This window comes from Aethalodelphis obliquidens, unplaced genomic scaffold (genome assembly GCF_003676395.1).
Source record: "Aethalodelphis obliquidens isolate GAN/ISIS:26980383/991018 unplaced genomic scaffold, ASM367639v1 scaffold7, whole genome shotgun sequence".
Lineage (NCBI taxonomy): Eukaryota > Metazoa > Chordata > Mammalia > Artiodactyla > Delphinidae > Aethalodelphis > Aethalodelphis obliquidens.
In genome coordinates, this window is record NW_020837951.1 from 50,524,484 (window position 1) to 50,545,139 (window position 20,656).

Consider the following 20,656-nt stretch of genomic DNA (forward strand, 5'->3'; position numbering starts at 1 on the left):
TGTTCTCAGTCATTCATTTAATTTTATCCTCTGACTCTAGCTACAGCAATGTCTTAAGACCAGGAGACTGGGACCAGGGGTTGGATCATTTCTTCTTGCAACAGAGCAATAAGAATGGACAACAGTACTTGGGTTTCAGGGCTATGAAACATAGAAACTCAGAAAGGAAGACCCAATGACACAGAACTGTTTAAACTTTGAAAATGGACTGAAACAATACACCTTAGTTAAGTTAGGCAGCTTTGAGAATGTCTCACCAAAGCTATGGACCATTTATACTTCTTGGTACATTTGCAGTGTTAAATGTTAAATGTTTTTCCTCAAAAAGAAAAACATACAACCTTGAGAGGACAGTGAAGATACTTAAAAGGAGAAATGATCAAGTCTTTGACTCCTCCATACACTGGTCAATGGTCTGCTGATGACACTTTTAGATGTCTGGTTGTGAGAACCAGACATCTTCTAGTTAGACATCTTCTAGCCTGAGAAGACCCTGGGCTTTTAATCATCACAGCATGGAGTGACTCTAGTCCCATCCAAGGCACTCTGCACACTGCTACAAAAATGGAAGAAATTTGGAAGATGCTGGGTTAGCTCCATGGCCTAGTGCAAAAAAAGAAGTCTAGGAAGCCCTGCCCAGTGGGATAATTTCAAAATCCTTTGTCCTTTTACCGTTGAAAAAAAATCACTTTTATTTACTGTCTAGAGAGAAATACCTTTTTGTTTTAAAACATGGGCTTTGCATACCTTGAATCTCCAGCTGGATTACATTACCTAGAGATAGACCCATTAGATGATAAGTCTGACATCTGATAAGATGTCATAACTTAGGGGAGAGAGACATAAAGTTATTTTAGCAGAATCAAAAAAAAAAAAAAAAAAAAAAAAAAACAAAAAAACCCACACAAACCCATCTCAACCCTTTGTCGCCAGCCACATAGTAAATTGTGAACTGGCTTGGATATTCTCACCTACAAGTTAAACATTGCCCAGATTCATAAGGGGTCAATGATCAAGAAAAATGAACTGTGCTTTTTACAGCTGTTTGAGGTGGGGGATAGAGACACTGATGACTTGCAATTACACACACATGATTCCACTGAACTCTCATAATGTGCTTTAGAGGGGGCTTTGGGGAAACAACTTTCCTTTTAATAACTCTAAGGCAAGTGAACATTTAATGCCGTATCCGTGACAGATAAATTCAACAGGAAGTGCAGAAAATACAAAGGCATCAAATGGTTTCCTAAAACCCCACTATAAACAGAGTGAAAATGGATGCGAGAAATGCTGACACTATATATGACAGGACTAATAGACTTTATATTAAAAATGTTTTTATAAGTTAATCAGAAAAAGAGGAACCCCAATAGATAACTGGGTGGATAGGCACAAATGAGCAATTTTCAAGAGAAAAATATTAACAGTCAAAAACATTTGAAAAAATGTTCAATCTCACCTCAGTCAAAGAAAAGTCCATAAAATGGAATCCCATCTGGGGACTTTCAAATTAGCAAGCGTTCATTAGGGGCAGGGGAACACCTAGTACTAGCAAAGTACCAGTGTAAACGTGTACAGTTTGGTGGAATAATTTGGCAATAATAATCAACAGCCTTAAAATAGCAACCAGCTTTGGACCCAGCTATTCTATTTCTTAAATTTTAGTCAAAGGGACATTCACTAAAGCAGCTTAAAGGAGAGAGAAAGTTGAAGAAATAATAAAAAGGAAAAAAAATTGTTTCTAAAAGAAGAAGTTGAAAAATGAATACTAATTGTTAAAGAATAGGAAATGGTGGAAAATGCATACAAAAACTTGTGTAGATAGATAAAATATTGAATAAGAATCTTTGGTAACACATGGAATGATGTTCATCCAATTTTAAAACAAGTTAAAAAATCAGGTTACCAAAAAAGAGTATTCAGTATTTTTTTGGTAGAAGAACACATTTAGATATGTATTTATGTGTGTGCACAGGTTATCAACAGGATACACGCCCAGCTGTTAACAGTGTTATCTCTGAAGCAGTAGAACTGCGAATGTTTTGCTTCTTTTTCCTTTGCAGTATTTCCACAATAAATGTATATTATTTTCATTATAAGAAAAAAATTTTAAAGTGGTCAACGGTGTGTACAAATTCACATTTGAAAACATGAAATCCCATCTACCAAGGGTTAGCTGGGATATTAAAGGGATCAACACCGCTGATGAACAAGTGATGAATTTTGAACCTATTGCTCATCCCATTTCTTAGATTGAATAATAGCTATTTAGAGCATAGAGACTGTATCTGACTCCCTCGTGGGGCTCACAGGTTTTGGGATTAGGTTCAGGATGTACTGTAAGGCTTTAGGACTTGACCGAAAATGAGAACAGGGAAGGCAGTGCACTGCTGAGCTGTCAACATTAGCCTTGGGGGAAGCTGGGCTTAGGGGATGTGTTTCGTTCACCTCACAGGGAGACTCCACTAGCAAGGACAAAGCTTCAGATTCATCCCAATAGCCCCTAGGGCATTTCTACTGTTGCTGACAGCCCACGAAGAGGGGCTCACTCAGCCTGTGTTTCACTCCCTATCTTCCCAGGCAAAATCTCTACACTGTGAACAGTTATACAGTTGTTTGGGGAAAAACAAATAAAATAGCTCTTTTACTTCATATATGCACAGCTGCTCCATCTTTAGAACATGAGATTCCAGAAAAAAATTCTTCGGCACTAATATTTATACATGCATACTATTGCCTGTACAATTTTTAATAGATTTTATTTTTTAGAGCAGTTTTAGCTTCCTAGCAAAATTGAATGAAAAGAACGGAGAGTTCCATAAGAGTCTCTGTCTTCACACAAACACAATCTCCCCACCATCAATATCCTGCACCAGAGTGGGCTGTTTGTTACAAATGATGAACCTACACTGACACATCATCACCCAAAGTCCATAGTTCAGGTGAGGGTTCACTGATGGTGTTGTACATTCTATGGGTTTTGACAAACATATACCCACCATTACAGTATCATACAGAACAGTTTCACTGCCCTAAAGTTCCTCTGTGTTCTGACTATTCATCCTTCCCTCCCTTGTAGCCCCTGGCAACCACTAATCCTTTTATTATCTTTATTGTTTTGCCTTTTCCAGATTATCAAATCATTGGACTTTTTAGTTTGGCTTCTTTCACTTAGTAATATGCATTTCAGGTTCCTCCATGTCTTTTCATGTCTTAATAGCTCATTTCTCCTTAGCATTGAGTAATACAGTACAATTTTTGAAGTTTGCTTTCTCTGGATTTCTGGCTGGTGGTGCAGCCAGAGCTTGCCACCTGGTTCAGAACACTGCAAGAAGCTTTAACCCATATTTCCAAAGCCTGTAAGTACCACTCAACTGGTCTTCCTCTATCCAGGCTAGCCCAGCCTGAAGCCCACTCAGACTTGCTTTGACCAGCCTGGAAAAGCAGTCATCCCCACCCAGATACCAGAAGGAAGGGGCTCAGCTCTCCCCGCCACAACTCCAGGAAAAACTGACACCAAAAACAGGTCTATTTTTTTCTTATCAGAAACATCCCTACTCTTCTATTCCCTAAAACTAGACTTTGAATCTTCTCAAGCTTGAAAACCATATTACTTTGAGCTAGGCAGTACACCAGTAAGTATACTGACATAAAAGAAATGGGGGGAAAAAAGAGAGTACTCAATCTCAAAGGAATTTTCCTCAAATGGAAATGCCAGCACAGGCAAATCAACTCAATAAAACACCACACATGTTACTAAAAGATCAAGTCATCTCAGCTGAAACTCAGATCAGGAAAGTCTGAATTTGTCATTTGGGAAAATATAAATCATTATGCACCTGTTGCCAACTCCAAGCTAGAAGTAAGTTAGTGGTTCTCAACCCAGGCTACCCATTAGAATCTCCTAAAGAACTTATTAAAAATACCAATGCTCAGGCCCCACCCCGGACCAATAAAATCAGAATTTTTGGCAATGGGACCCAGGCATCAGTATATATATTTTTTAATTCCTTGGGTAATTTTTATGAGCAGCCAGAGTTGAGAACCTGTTTTAAGAGAAACCTACTCAAAACAGTCCCATATCGGGGGCAGATTACTTAGGGGTAGTGAATCAGGCCTCTTCCTCTATTTGCTCAAATTTGGCACTAAAGGAAAGTGGTCATTGGTCTCTAGTTCGATGGATGCCCCTGGCCCTAGTCGGGGGTGGGGGGGCTCTTACTGGAGCCAGCTTCAGTATCATGGTGTTCCCCCACCCCTTTTGTCTGGAAATCTTGTGAGGGCCTTGCCAAATGTGGGGTAACCAACTCATCCTGGTGTGCCTGGGACTCTCCCCATTTTAACAGGAAATGAACAATGTCCCAGGAAACCTCTCCATCCCATGCATACCAAGGTGGCCGGCCAGCTGATAAGGAAGGCCACTTGCTCAAAGAGGCTCCTGATGGTGTTCAGGATATGTGCATATACAGCACGTATCTAAGCACACATAGTTCCTAGAGCCAGAAACGATAGGAAGTATATCTGTATACTTGCTCTTGATGCAGTTACACAGCAAGATAAATTCCATTTTTGGAAGAATAACAGCAAGGCACCGGGCACTTCACTCAGTACTTTATACATCTATTATCTAATTTTGACAATTTGATAGCTTCTCTTTACAGATAAGAGATTGAGGTTAGGTCATTTGCATGAAGTCACATGGCCACTAAGGGGTGAAAAGAAGATTTACACCTGGGCAGTTTGGCTCTAACGCCTGTGGACATAACCACTGCTGGAAATGCCCAGTAAAGCCAGTGGTCCTCAGGAGCTGCAATGAGGCAGATAAAGTGCCCCAGGTGGTTAGACCTGAGGCAACCCTTCTGAAGATCTGGGTGATGGATTGGTATTTTTTCCTCCTCACACTAGACATTCAGGAGAAGTTGCCAAATTTCCCTTTACTTCTCCTCTCCTATCGATTTACCCTTTTCATTTACAGATGAAGTTTTCATTAATTTGCAGTGAAATTCTTTCCATCCTCTTTTTATCCACTCAATGATTTGTCTTTTCAAAATAGTGAAGTCATGAGGGAACACTGGGAGGCACCCCTTGCAGGGAATCGGAGATTTGAGAACGTGCTATTGAACTGTGACAGGTTGTTGTTTTTGTTGTTTTTTTTCCGTGTCTCAAATTGCTCGTGTTCAGCTCTTTAAATCTGGCCAAAAAGCAGGGCTCATGGAAAAATTGTCACTTTTCCATGCTTAAAAAGAAATGCTTCTTGGGCTTCCCCGGTGGCGCAGTGGTTGAGAGTCCGCCTGCCCATGCAGGGGACATGGGTTCGTGGTCCAGTCCGGGAAGATCCCACATGCCGTGGAGCGGCTGGGCCCGTGAGCCATGGCCACTGAGCCTGCACGTCCAGAGCCTGTGCTCCGCAACGGGAGGGGCCACGACAGTGAGAGCCTCGCGTACCGCAAAAAAAAAAAAAGAAATGCTTCTTAAAAAATTAATGCTCTAAAATGTTTACAATTGGAAAACAAAGCTGTCCTGCATGTAAGCGGGTCAGAGCCAGCTGTCAGCTCAGAAAGGTAGGATGGCAGTAACCGACCATGTAGCTCATGCTGTGCTGTGGGCATCCTGGCTCCCAATGCTATGTAACAATAAATTTGATGATGATGATGAAAATAATAATAATAGTGTTTGACACAATAATGCAGCAGGGCTCTTGGCTAGTATCCTGACCGTTGCAACACCCTGTAAACTCCATGAGGGAAGGACCCGTATCTGAAATGACTCATCATTCTATCCTGGCCCTGGCTCATAGAAGGTGCACAGTAAACCTTCATTGAATGAGTAAATGAATGATTAGGTGAAACTCTAGTATGTAGTGTGATTCATCAGATTCACTCCTCACTAAAAGCTAGAAGCAACCTAAAAAGATATATGGGAAAAAACTTTATAGATCATCCCATTGAACAGATTCAGCTTACAAATGAGGAAACTGAGGCCCAAAGAAGTGATCTGTGTAAGGAAGTTCAATGACAGAGAGGGAGAGTCAAGGTCTAACTGGGTCTAACTGGGACTGTCATCTCCTGGTGCTGTGTTGCTTACATGACACCATTCTTCCACGTCCCTGGCATGCATTCCATCCCCATCTAAAAGAATTAACCAGATGGGAGAAAAGGACACCTTTGGCATGTCCTTAAACAGGAGCAGCAGAGTAAGACTGGGTTTGAATCCTGGCTCTGCCATGTGAACTTGGCCAGTGGTTCGACTTTCCTCTCTAAGCCTCAATTACCTTATCTGTGGTCAATATGGTCCCTAGTTCATTTTAGAGTCAAGAAGTCTCAGTGAAATGACATATAGGAGGCCCTAAGAATGTACTTATCACTCAAGAGATGCTCAATAAATAACAAGTATTAGCACTGTTTCATTAACACAGCAGCCTACAGCAGCCAGGCCAGCTATCCCATCTATCCCAGAGGAGGAGAAAGCGTTAACTACGTCAGGGCTGGTCAGCTGACACTTGTCCCTCACAGGAGCAAGCCAAGGTACGGGACAGTGGGACCTCCTGACTCGTACGTCCCATCCCATTTCTTTGTCTCCAGTGCTGATGGGAACAACACAACCCTCTAAGAATTGTTCCTTGCTTGGTCATAAGCTGAACCAGAAATCTCTCGAGCAGGTTTAAAGCCTGCACCACAGGGTTGAGGATCTGTCACTCTTTAGGCATTGTACTTTGTTCTCAGTGGGGCTACCTGGCACCTAGGAGAGAGCAGCAGGCGAAGCCTCAAAGCACAACTTTAGGGACTGCATCTTAAATACCAAGGGATGGGCCCCCTTGTTAAAAGCCCCCTAGTAGACACTGTGAAAGGAAACCCTTAGTCTGTTTGGAATTCTTCAATCCGTGAAGATTGAAGAATGATTTCCCAGGATTCCCAGTCCCAGCATGCACGGGTAAGTGTGGACACAGCCTCAGAGGGAGGCCCCATTCCTTTCTTTCTGCTCCACACTTTGGTGTCACAGAACACCCCCTCTTGCCACTTTTCATCATTGAAAGGGTCAGTGGAACTGGAACTGTGGCGACCCCAAGAAAAGGTTATGTTTTGTTTTGTTTTTGATGGAGACATTCTTTCCACTCCAGGTGGGAGCTCTCTTTCCCAGCACAGGGGCTGAGAGTTTGTAGAGGGTCCAGAGGAGAGTTTCAGTTTTCAGAGTTTACAAGGAGGCTCTTGGGGAGCGTCAAGCACAGCACCTCTGTGCTCTGGCCCAGCCTAGATTGAACTGCACATGTGCACACAGCCTGTTTCAACTTGCCCAGCAGAGAAATTGCTCTCCTTGTGCTGATAATGCTGTCATCACGGCCTCCTCACGTCACATCTGCTACCCAGCCAAATTTACACAAATCGGCCAGAAATAAGAGAAAGAAATGTGGTAGAACCTCAATAATCTGAAACTCACAGATATATGGGCTTCCTTCTCTGGCCTAGAGACTGGACAGATGTGAAAACTGCCAAATGTAGAGTTAATGATTATCTAAATAGGGAATGAACTAAAGCTTTCCTTTATTGTACCTTAAAAAAATCTGGCATTAAATAAAAATAACTGTATAAGTAAGAGACAGTTAAACCTATTCAATATTCAACAGCACTCCTGTGAACCTAATCTTGAGTTAGGATGTACATAGTTCATGTGTGAAATACAGATGAAGAAGCAGGTATGGAACTTGAAAGTGTTATATACTGTTTAACTGTTACGGAAAATAAAATGTCCATTCACAAAGCAACCAGAGAGTAAGTCAGTAATATGAACCATAAGACAATAGAGCAGAGAATGTCTCTGCTAAAGGCTGTAAGAAGATCTTTATATACAAAAGGTCACTAAAGCTGGAACCTGGCCGCTACTGAACACAGCTATTTACAGGTAATTGTCAGCAGCCTCCACTCCCCCCAGGAAATAAATACGTTAATAAAATGAATTATAAATACTTAACAGGATTTAAATTTTTTAATCTGTTCATTAACACAGGTCTTGGGAATGAATTTTCCTAGAAGCACTTTGTTCGCTATTAATTTGTGCTAATAATGATGTGATAATTGAAAGTACCAAAAGTTTATTTCGAAATTTTATATAATTCCAATTTTAATATCATTCATAAAATCCTTCCTCACCGCCTTCCAACTGGTCTATATTTATGTGGTTTTGTTTTCATGAATTCTCCCAAATCTTGGGATACCCTAATGTTCAGATTTCCAGAAATACAACCACTCAAGAATGATAAAAATATAACTACTAACAATGCAAAGAAGAAATACCAAAATGGAAATTCTTTGTTTCTTCCTCCCTTCTTTCCTTCCATCCATCTACCTTCCATCCACCTTTCCTCCCTTCCTCCCTTCCTCCCTCCCTCCCTTCCTTCCTTCCTTCCTTCCTTCCTTCCTTCCTTCCTTCCATCCTTCCATCCAACCCACAATCACTCAAAGCCTATCATATATATAAGAAATAGAGCTGAGCAAGAGAGACATGGCCCCTGTCCTCAGGGCATTTACGGTTGCATGGCAAGCAGAGGGATCCAGAAAAATCTCAAAAGACTGGAAAGATACTCGAGATTTCCTGTGAATGAAACACATACATACTCTGGGCCTCTTCCTTTTGTGCTAGAGACTGGAGAGATATAAAAATTGCCAAGGTCAAGAGCACCCGAGTTCACAGTGAAAAAAGTTGGTGTGACAATGAGGGACAAGTCATGTTGGTGCCAGGAGACCTGGATTCAATTCCAAATTTCCAGAAAGAGATGGAGGTATACAAAAGGCTTAGCAATGCCCCCAGTGCATACTAAGTGCTCATTTAAAAAGATAATTGTTATTATTGTGACAAACTCAACAGAGAGCACTTTCTTGGAAAGAGAAAACACTGTTGTATTGCCTGATTTTATTTGGCAAATTTATATGGCTACTGACATTAACTGTTTAAAAATACATAACAAAAGTAATAGTAATACTCAAGATGGTGATCAGCTTGGAGGTCTTCCAGACATTCACAAACAGAGCAATTCTTTATGTTACCTGTAAAGGGACACGCTTTGGCGTGATAATTCATACACTCCCCAGACGGTATGACTTCTTACAAAACTGATGACAATGATAGCAACCAATAGAGCATCATCAAGAAATTGCCCCCAAACCTCAAAGTTTTTGGTGTTTTAGCTCTTAGTTTCAGTATTTTAGTACATCCCCTTTTGTGTATGGGAACAAGTCCAGATTCCTTCCAATTTGGAACTTGAGAGAGTTAGCCAGAATGCCATTTAGATGAACAGCTTTCTTCTGTTAAAGGATTTGTAAAATGTTCTCCTTTCTCTTGGAAAAGAGTTTTCCAAAGCCCTTCCCAGGAAGTGGATGAATATCTGGCTCTAGCACAAAAGATGATTTGGCTTCTGAAATGACCTTGGTTCTTTGACAGAGCAATAAATATAGGCTTCCTATTGTCCAGGACCTGCACCTTTCCACAGGAGAGAAGCCTGAACTCTGATCCTATCACCAGCTTGTTACCTTGGAAAGTTCTGGGAGCTCAAGATGCCGGCTGATTTTCCCCTGAGGGAAATTTCCACTCAGGGTATATCCTTCTTCTCTTGTGCAAAAAGCTTGGCATTCCTGAGCCTGAGGCAGATCCATATTTTCAAGGTTTCTTGGCACTAAACTATGCTTTCCTAGTTGGTACACAGCTCCATGCCCCAGGGGCACTGAAAAAGGCCTCCACTAGAGAAAGCTTTGATAAGTTTTAGAAGTGTCTCCCTAGTCTCAGGTCTAAAATCTTGCCATCTCTCTGCTTTCTCCTTCCTTAATTAGCCCACTTGGTTTTGGGAACTACATCCCAAGGTAGATGCGGAGCTCCTGTGATCAGCTGACTTTTACAGGCTGGAATTGTAAGGGGTCAGAGAGACCACGTGGCTTGTCTGTAGGTGGCAGGTGAGGGTCTTGAACGTACTCATCAGCCTCACATTCCAGGCCTCTAGACTTCCTGAACCGAACTTGGGGTGGCATCTCAGACACACTCTTTCTACCATTCCTGATGAAAAACAAATACTGGTTTTCACTAATGTTTCCTACTCCTGACTGCACATCAGAATTACATGAGGATACTTATTTAAAATGCAGACTCTCAGGCTCCACCTTGCCAGGGATTCCAAGCAAGGATAGGATAGAAAAAAATCTATATTTTTAGCAAGCTTCCCAGGTGATTCTTACACATTCAGCTCAGTGCCTCTCCAAGAATCGGCATTAATGAGGAACAGCATGAATCCACTTTTTCCTTCCAAGACTGAGTGGTCCAGTTCCTCAGGCCTTCTAACAGTCATTCACTGTCGGGTGCTGGAGAGATGGAATTAGCCATTGCTTTCATCGGAAAGACTGATCAGCACAGTGGAAAGCAGCATACACCGTAAGGGCAGGAGACCTTTTAGTTCAACTGTAATTTAATTCAAGTGGAGGCCTTTTCCAGGCTCTGGGGCCCTGGGTGAGTCACTTAACTACTTCTTGGGTTCAGGAGCTTCACCTGGCACATCAGGCCAGTGTCACCAGAACCTGAAGAATGGTGGGGGTGGGCAATACCTTTAGAGCTCTACACATTGAAAAATCTCTTGTGCTCCTTGAAAGGAAAATGGCAAGCAAATATAACAGTGAGAGGCTTTTAAAAGTCCCTTCTAGTCCAGCCTACATGTTGCAATCAGCGTAACAGTCTGAAAGCAAAGCTTGCTGGAAAGTGGCTGCAAGCAGACCTCCCCCCGGGAAGACCATGGTTTCCTACTTCCAGTTGAGTCAAGTCTCAACGTCTAAGCTAGGCAGGCAAAGGGCTTCAGAAATGAGCCCCTCCCCACTGGTATTTCCAAGACTGTTTCTTGATACTCCCTTCTCTACCCTACGCTATACGTCAGAGGTTAGTGAACTACAGCCCATGGGCCAAATTTGGACTTAGGCCTATTTTTGTAAGTAAACTTTTATTGGCACACAGCCATACTCATTTATGTACTGCCTATGGCTGCTTTTGTGTTACAGTTACTGAGTTGAGTAATTGTGGAAGAGACCGTACATAGCCTCTCAGTTCACAAAGCCTAAAATATTTACTATCTGGCCCTTTACAGAAAAAGTTTGCCAACCCCTGATATAAACCAGTCTTTTTCAGTCTTTTGGCCATGACCCACAATAAATACATTTTACTGTGAGATCTAGCAAACACGTAGATACCTGTGCACATATTTACATATAAATATTTCTCAAAATAACATTTACCTTTCCTAAATACAATGCATTCTGATAGTTTCTAGCCTATTATGTTTTCTTAAAAAGCTGTTCACGACTATACCAACCTCATGACCCCAAATTAGTCTTGATTCATGTTTGGAAAATACTTCTCTAGACAAACTGAACAGCTGGCTACTTACAACACATGGCCCCTACTCTCCCACTTCTATTCCTTTCTTGATATTGTTGCCCCCATCTGACAAGCCTCTGTCCTTTCATCTTTATGTGTGCAAATCCTTCCCATTCTTTAAGAACTACGCAAATTCCATCTCTTCCAGGAAGTCTGCTTTGAGCCTCCAGTTCCAAACCACTTTCTCCTTTTCTCATCTCCCACAGCACTTTTTCTATTCCTCTATTGTGGAACTTTAAAGTTTCTGCTTTGTAGAAAACTCACCTGTGCATCTTTCTAACTATGTACCCTAAAGATCTTGAATTTCTTAAGGCTATGGTCTTTTTTGTATTCTACATACCATCCAATACAGTGCCCTGTACTCTGTAAGTACTTCATCCTTTAATTTTAAAGACTATAAATTTATGGTCTATTGTAAGCACTGAACAAATGTTTATAAAGACAGAGAGAGAGAAAGAGAGAGAGAGAGAGAGAGAGAGAGAGATAACCTGGACTTATCAGTTTCCATTCCAGTTGCTAGATCTGTGTTATTTTAATAACCAGCAGGGAGAATTATTATATACAATATACAATCCCTGATTTTTTGAGTCACAGTCACTGGTTTAGAGACACAGAACACCAAAAAGGATACACAGAACACCTATTTTTAGGGCCTCAGCAGAGAAAAAGTATAACAGTTTCAACTATCCCAAGCAGACCTGCCATCCATAAGTTCTGAGATCAAACAGTAGTAATTGAGAGAGCTTGATATGATCTCTCTCTTTCCAAGGAGAAAAAGGTGCCTGCCAACCCTTCTGCACCATTAATGCTATTAGCGTCTAGCTGATTTTGGTAAAAGGAGAAAATTTCCCAGGAGAAAATTCCTTCAGGAACCCTGACATAGCCTGAAATACTGTCATTATGACTAGTTAGAGTGGTTTTACTGCAATCTGTTTAAGCATGACCAAATAAGACTTATTCTTAGGAATTCAAGGATGGTTTGGTATCAGCAAATCAATCGTATTTCATTACATTAACATAATAAAGGAGAAAAAACATTAATATATCATTTGATTCTGAAAGGGCACCTTCCATCAGCCATTTATAATATGATTCTAAGAAATATTAGAATAGGAAAAAAACTACATAAGCATGATAGGGATTTTACCAATATTAAAACAAAATCATCAAAATAGATGGTAAAATACTGAACTGATTTCCATTAAAATCATGAACTATCACAATTGTTATTTAATATTATTTTGAAGATTGCAGCTAGTGCCATAAGAATATGAAATAAAAGATCTAAATATTAGAAAACACAAAAAATCTTTAGTCATAAATTATATGACTGTATACCTAAAAATGTAGACTTTTTAGAAAAGAAAATGTCATAATTAATGATAGAATCTGTTAAGGTGGCTGTGAACCAGAGAAAAGGCGTATTAATCAATAGCTTTTCTTTATCTGTTATATGTTTATATGTTATGTAAACAAATTAGAAAGGAAAATGAAGATATTAACATTAAAATCAAAGCTGTTAAAAGCTCTATAGGACATATGACCCAGTTTCTTCAATGAATAAATTAGAAAGAGAAAAGGTAGAGGGGAGAAATGCAGATTAAAAGAGACTTAAGAGGTATCAACGAGTTATGATGTAAGATCTTTTGGATCCTAATTGTAAAAATTTATCGAGGGAAATGTTGAGAATAGGAGAAATTATTAAGAAATTACTTATTTACTTAATTACTTAATTACTTATTTACTTAATTACTTATTTACTTATTTACTTAATTACTTATTAAGAAGTTCCACTTCTGCACTTCTGTTTAGGATGTGGAAATCTATAAGAGAATGTCACTCCCATCCCAGTAATAAGAAAAGGCCAGGAAACTACAGCATAACTTTAAAAAAAAAAAAAAACCATCTGAGGTCACAGGAAATAAAGTGAATTCCAAAGAGTCTCAAGGCAAGACAGGACACAAACCATCTCACCTCTAGCAGAGCACAGGAGAAAGAGGATGCTTCCATACAAGTGAATAATAAGAAGTCACATAAGAGTTTTAAACATTCTTAAAGGCCAAGTATAGTCTAATATGATAGTTTTAAATTGCTTGGAGTCCCAGATATGAAGGGCACATTCCAAGTTATTTCCCATAGGCTCCACTGGGTACTCACAAGAAAGACTGGAAAAAGAGAGAGAGAGACTTGGTGGTGCTGACCTGCAGGAAATGATCAACTCCTGCCAAGAGATAAGCCTGAAACCCTTCTAGTTCCCCAAACATTTCTTTCATAGGAAACAAAAGCCTCAAGCTCCTGGATGATTGAGCTTCAAACCTTCTCATCCCTAGGATCCAGGCAGAAGTCCACTGCTTCTGAAATAGGGGTTGAAGTAAAAACTCTCTGTCCCTGGACAAAGAGTAGGAAACCTTGGGCCCAGAATCCTACACCAATACTAAACAGACCTGCTGCCACTAGAAAAGGGTCAAGTACCTAATAATAGAGGTCTATTTTGTCTCACAGACATGCAGTAACTGCTGAAACCTGTGAATGCAACAGAAACGCTGAAAAATCTCCTCCATCTCCCCATCATCACTTTCAGTACATAGCAAAAATATCCCACTACCAGAAGAATTTGAAGCCTGTGATACATTGATATACTAAAGATTATAACAGAAACAATAAAATCCAAACCCAGCTCAACTCCTGACTATATTTAATGTAACTTTGCACACTAATGCCCTGAGAGAAGAAGAGGTATGCCCATTTCTGTGTATAAATATTATTTACCTGAGTCTCTACTGTTCTTATATACATACAGTCCAGCATTCAATGAAAAATTATGACATGCAAAAATCAAGAAAGAGTAAACCGGGCTTCCCTGGTGGCTCAGTGGTTGAGAGTCCGCCTGCTGATGCAGGGGACACGGGTTCGTGCCCCAGTCCAGGAAGATCCTACATGCCGCGGAGCGGCTGGGCCCGTGAGCCATGGCCGCTGAGCCTGCGCGTCCAGAGCCTGTGCTCCGCAACGGGAGAGGCCACAACAGTGAGAGGCCCGCGTACCGCAAAAAAAAAAAAAAAAAAAAAAGAAAGAGTAAACCATTGCTTTATCAAAAGACAAAGCAATCAACAGAACTAGAGTTAGAAAATAACCAGTTATTGGAACTATCAGACAGAAAGTTTACAATAACCATGTTTAATATGTTAAATGATCTAATGGAAAAGATAAACAACAGACATGAATAGATCAGGAATTTCATCAAAGAGATGAAAATTATTTAAAAAGAGTCAAAGAGAAATACTAGAAATAAAAACTACAATATCAGAGATGAAGAAATCCTTCACTGGGCTCAACAAAAGACTGGACACAGCTCAGGAAAGAATTAATGATATGCCAATAGAGATTATCTTGACTGAAACACAAAAAGAATAAAGAGTAAACGAAACCAAATAGTGCATGTAAGGGCTCTGAGACAACACATGGTCACAAATTATCTAACATTATGTAATTAGAGTCTCAGAGGAGAGGAGAGAATAAGGAAAGAGAGATATTAGAAGAGATAATGGCAGAGAATTTTCTAAAATTAATGAAAAACAACAAACAACAGATCCAAGAATCTCAAAGAACGCTAAGCAGGGTTTAAAAAAAATATACATGTACCTATACATTTTATTAAACTGTTAAAAACAAAAGATAAAAAGAAAATGTTGAAGCCAGCCAGAGATGGAAAGTAGGCGAAATTTAAATACATAGCAATGGTGGTAAGAATTAGAGCCGACTTCTTGGAAACTGTGCAAGCCAGAAGACAATGGTGTGACATCTTTAAAATAGTGAAAGAAGAAATTTTTTTTTAACATTTTAGGTGTGATAATGGTACTACAGTTATATATATATATAAAATATTTTTTTTTCTTTTTTTCCCTCAGTACCCCTTATACTTATAAGATTCACACTAAGGATTGCTTCACAATAATCAGAGGGGAGGGCTCCTCTTGTGGATGAAGGTAGAGATAAAGTAAGATTGACCAGGAGTTGATGATGGTTGAAACTATGTGATGAACACATGGGAATCTGATATATTTCCTCTCTCTCTCTCTCTCTCTCTCTAAAAAGAAGAAGAAATGGGCAGAAGACGTGAAGGTGTCATAGCACATATCCCACTAGATTTCTCTGATTTTTTTTTTTTTTTTTGCTTCTAACTCTTTCACCAGCCTTTCATTCACAGTGGACTCACAGGTCCCCAAACTAGGGTCACAGAGTTCTGCAGCCACCCTCTCCAGTAACACCAACCCAATAAAGCCTACCAGTGCCAAAGCTCTCTTCTCCACACAGAGAGCACCGGCCTGAGTCCATCAAATTTGAGAAGAATCTCCATCCAGCTGGGGTCTCATACACAGGGACCTTCATTGATTTGGCCACTCTGAAAAATGAAATTCGAGGCAACAGTTAATTCATATTTCTCCTTTCCTTTTTTTTTTCCTCAGCACATAAGGAAGTCTTTAAGATCTGTTACTGCCATAATTAGATTTTAGAACATCCTGAACAACATGGACAGTTTTCAAGATGTCAAGCCATAAGGTAGAGAATGATAAATAGCCTATTCCAACGGTACTCAATTTTGCTTTCCCCATAATATAGAAGATGTTCAGTTAATGTATAGCGCATTCTCACATTTATGTTTCACTTCTATATATATTCCTTTATCTTGGCGGTAAGATCCCAGTTGGGGAATCTCAGAATTTAAATTAAGGTGGTATTTGGGTGCAAACACTTTGGAATATTGTTTGACAGTATCTACTAAAGATGAATATACACATATCCTATGAACCAGCAATTCAATTCCTAGAAGTTAATACTAACGATGTAGTAGACACTGTGGTACACTGCTCAGCTTCACCTCCAACACGCACACGCGCACACACACACACATTTTAGGACTTTTAGGACTGGAACACTCTACCAGCTTCTAGGAATGTTAATGGCTTCTAGGAATGGTGACAGCTCACGGATGTGGGCCCCACTCTCTGCTAAAGAGAGATGTCTCACTCAAAATCATGCTGCCTTCCTTGGGTCAATCCACATCCAATGCCTGGCAAATGAGAGATGTATAAAGGTCTAGGCTTCTTGCCCCTATTTGGCACAACTCTGTAGGGCCGTTTCAGCTCCAACTTCTCTGTCTGATCCTCCTTCCTCACCCCCCCATAGGTATTGCTCTTGAAGGAAACTTTGATCTTGATGGCAGAAAGGAATAAAGTTCCTGCAAGCGAATCTATCTCAGAGCTGCTTCCTGGGGAGCCCAGCAGGTGACATTACTCAACAGAGTATGTACACAAGATTTTTAAAAAAATGATCATAGAATCACAATTGGTAATAACTGAAACAAAAGTCCATCAAAGTAGAAAGGACAAATGATTTGCAATATATAATGCAATAGCATAAATTTCATTGAACAAACTAGTGCTACGTGCAACAACTTGAATGAATCTCACAAACATAATATCACGTGAAAGAAACCAGTATCAAAGGAATACACACTATACAGTTCCATTTAGATAAAATTTAAAAACAGCTAAAACTAAGCTTTACTGTCAAAACTCAGGCTCAGAGGACCCAGAAGGTCAAGTATTTTGTTCAAGGTCTCACAGAGATAAGAGGCAAAGCTAGATTCTGGACCCAAGTCTGCTTAATTTCTGTCCATGTTCCATTCCACTACACGATGCTGTCTCCCCAAATGTTTTAGTGCTTCAAGACATATACAAACCTCAAAGTTGGCTGGGGAATGAGCTGCTGCCACAGACACTGGCCTGAAGAGTTTCATCAGCCCCACATGGAGGCAACCCAAAGAGAAAAACATCAAATGCCTGCCACCAGCAAGGTTTAGTCCTTTGATGACTATAGGTGCAGAAGGTGACCATGGAGAGGAACCAGTGAGGGTATCTCGGTGAAGAAGAGGAAGAAAAATGCACATAGGACAAAGGACACGATGTAATAGTGATTTCTTTAGGTTTGTTTTGTGGCCACCTAGAGGAAAAAATATCTAGAACTCTTGCCAGAGGAACATAACACTTCTCTTTCCATTGAACCCAAATGTAATTAATGTGCTCACAATCTTGAAAAAACTGTGTGCCAAGTCTCTTTCAAGTTTGCTTTGAGGGACTTCCCTGGTGGCACAGTGGTTAAGAATCCACCTGCCAATGCAGGGGACATGGGTTCCATCCCTGGTCCGGGAAGATCCCACATGCCGTGGAGCAACTAAGCCCATATGCCACAACTACTGAGCCTGCGCTCTAGAGCCCGCGAGCCACAACTACTGAGCTCGCGTGCTGCAGCTACTGAAGCCCGCACACCTAGAGCCCACAGAGCCCACAACAAGAGAAGCCACCGCAATGAGAAGCCCATGCACCGCAACAAAGAGTAGCCCCCGCTCGCTACAACTAGAGAAAGCCCCCACGCAACAATGAAGACCCAACGCAGCCAATAAATAAATAAATAAATAAATAAAGGTTCAACTTAAAAAAAAAATGTCTTAAAAAAAAGTTTGCTTTGAAAACAAGCACCTTTTGGATGCTTGGGTGTTACATCAAATGTTCTCTTTTCCTCAGTAGTCTAAGAAAGATATACAATCATGTTTACATCCTGGTAGGAATAATGAAATAAATCCTCTCCAAATTGGAGAGCAAAGGTAAGCTTTCACAGCCATTAATTTAAGGTCAGAAGCTCAAGGAAGGAGAAATCATTCACACTGAAGCCTTCTAGGGCAGTGCATAATAAAGCCGGGGTCAAAATTAATTTAGCTAAAATGAACGCATAAGATTACGAAATAGAATATGCAACATGGGGCAGAGGTGAGGGTAAGAGAGAGGCTAGAGGGTGTGGGGATATATATTCTCTGGCCAAAACATTCTTGTTGGTTCAAAGCCAAGTTGGCAGAACTGAAAGGAGGGGAGAGGATTTCCCCAGCTCCACCCTTCTCAGCTGACCACTGTCAGGAGGTCATCAGGCTGAAGGCTGAGGCTGGATTTTAAAGGACCGGATACTTTTATGACTATGAGTCACATCTGCAGCTGTACAAGCTAAGATAACAATATGGGTAATTAAATTCCCGGATCCTGAGCATGAGTTGATGTGTCCTACAGTCAGAAAGGAATGCCCCTCCCTTCTCCTTCTACTGAACTTGGGACCCATCCCAAGCATAACATTCAGCAGATACCAGGCTCTAGACTGGTTTTTGGCAGGAGGCCCCAGTGGAGTCTCTGGTACAAAAGCTAAAAATGAAGCAGCTCATGTTGAGGGTCTGCACCCCTCTCCTCGACTACCACCACCATGTGTCAGAGACAAACAAAACTCACTTTCTAGGAAAGACCAGCATATGAAGGAAAAGAAAGAAAATGAATCTGGGCCACAGTTTTCCTGCAGATGGGAGTGAGCCTTGGTAGCCGAAACAAAACAAAACAAAACAAACCATGGTGGGCTTCCCTGGTGGTGCAGTGGTTGAGAGTCCGCCTGCCGACGCGGGGGACGCGGGTTCGTGTCCCGGTCCAGGAAGATCCCACATGCCACAGAGCGGCTAGGCCCCATGAGCCAGGGACAGAGCCTGCGCGTCCGGAGCCTGTGCTCCGCAACGGGAGAGGCCACAACAGTGAGAGGCCCGCGTACCGCAAAAAAAACAAAAAAAAAACAAAACAAAAAATCATGGTGGATATAAGCTTCTTAGTGTGGATTTTAAAACCTCTAAAAATGTGGCTTCAGGTTGGAAATAGCCTCAACCTATTTTGCCAATACTTTCTCCCATGATACTCCCCATATGCTGCTAAAAACTGAACCATCTCTTATTTTCTAAATATGCTCTTGCATTGTTGTTGTTGCTTTTTACAAGTCCTTCTTTATGCTTTTCATATTACCTGGATTAATCCTCCTTTCCAATCTCTCTCAAAATACTTCACTTTGCTTCAAAACCTATCTTAAATGCCCTGCCATCATGAATCCTGTGGCAAAGGCTGCTAGTGGTCAACAAAAGTATCTTTTCCTGGACACACAGCTGGACTACACTTCCCAACCTCCCACGAGGTTCACTGTGGCCACATGCTGAGTTCTAGCCAACGGAACCCCAGTGGAGACAATGCACACGCTTTTCAAATCTGGTTATTAAAATTTCCCATCCTCCATGCTCTTTCTCCTTCTGCCAGTCTAATGTGGACAAGCCCAGCAATCCTAGAAGCCACATGTTGAAGACGGTGGACCTACAAGTTGGAAGGATCTGGATCTCTGAATCACCATTTGGAGCAGAATTAGTCACCAATCAGGAACACTTGTTTTTAACTTCTAATGACTGAGAAATAACCTCTTGCCATGTTTGAGCCATTGTACACTTTGGGATTAGTTCTGTAGCACCAGCTCCATTATCGTAACAAATACAATTCTTTTTTCATTGCCGTTATCAATCCAAAGTAACCCTTCCTGCCCTAGGCTTCCTCTCTTGGTAGGGGGTTTTTATGTTCACATTGTCACTGTATATGTTGTTACCTTCTTAACACTCTCCCTCCACACACAGATACCACCACTACAACCACCAGTGTGTTAGTTCTTTGAGGGCAGGGGCTGCATCTTATATGCCTTTATAGCTCTTCAATGTCTAGGATAACATAATACCTTGTCAGACTTGCCCTCAATAAATTCTGCATGACTTCAGTTGACTAATATCTATTGTTTAAGGAGTATTGTCGAACAGCAAGGGGAAAAGTATCTCTATTTTATGGTCTTTTCTCATTGTAGGTTCCTTATATTATATTAAGAAATAAGTAATTTCTGCATGTTTTATTTAAATTAGTCATTTTGAGCAAAGAGAATTTCTCCAGGTATTAATTGGTGGGGCTATCAGGATAAGACAAAGGCAATTTCTTGAAAATAAAGATGTTACAGAATTAGGGCAGTGAATATATGAGAGTCAAAAGTCTGAGAAACAGAAGGACAAATTATTTCTATTTTACCAGTCTGGTGGTCGCCTTACCCTCATGTGCTCAAACAAGATAACAGATACAAAAGCATCCTGAAAGATCCCTAAAAGCTCACTACATGTAGAGGTGCCAGCACACCCACCTTTGCACCTCCCGCATCCAGCGCCGTGCATGCCCACAGTAGGTATTAAAATGTGTATTAACTTAATTACACAGTACTACATCAGTGTATGTGACAATATTCTACTGGAATACCAACAGTTACTAATGACTCTCTTTTACCTTGTGAGAGAACAGCCAAATAAAAAATGACTAATTATATCAAG

The 20,656-nt window shown here is 40.7% G+C and overlaps 1 protein-coding gene across 1 annotated transcript in view; it reads right to left on the reverse strand.

Annotated features, from left to right (window-relative positions):
* The window catches only part of PGM5 (phosphoglucomutase 5), a 201,867-nt gene that overhangs the window by 59,915 nt on the left and 121,296 nt on the right, over positions 1-20,656 (reverse strand). The window contains exon 7 of the mRNA XM_027105739.1: positions 15,681-15,796. Within this exon, the coding sequence (XP_026961540.1) occupies positions 15,681-15,796 (116 nt within the window). The remainder of the gene's footprint in view (positions 1-15,680; positions 15,797-20,656) is intronic.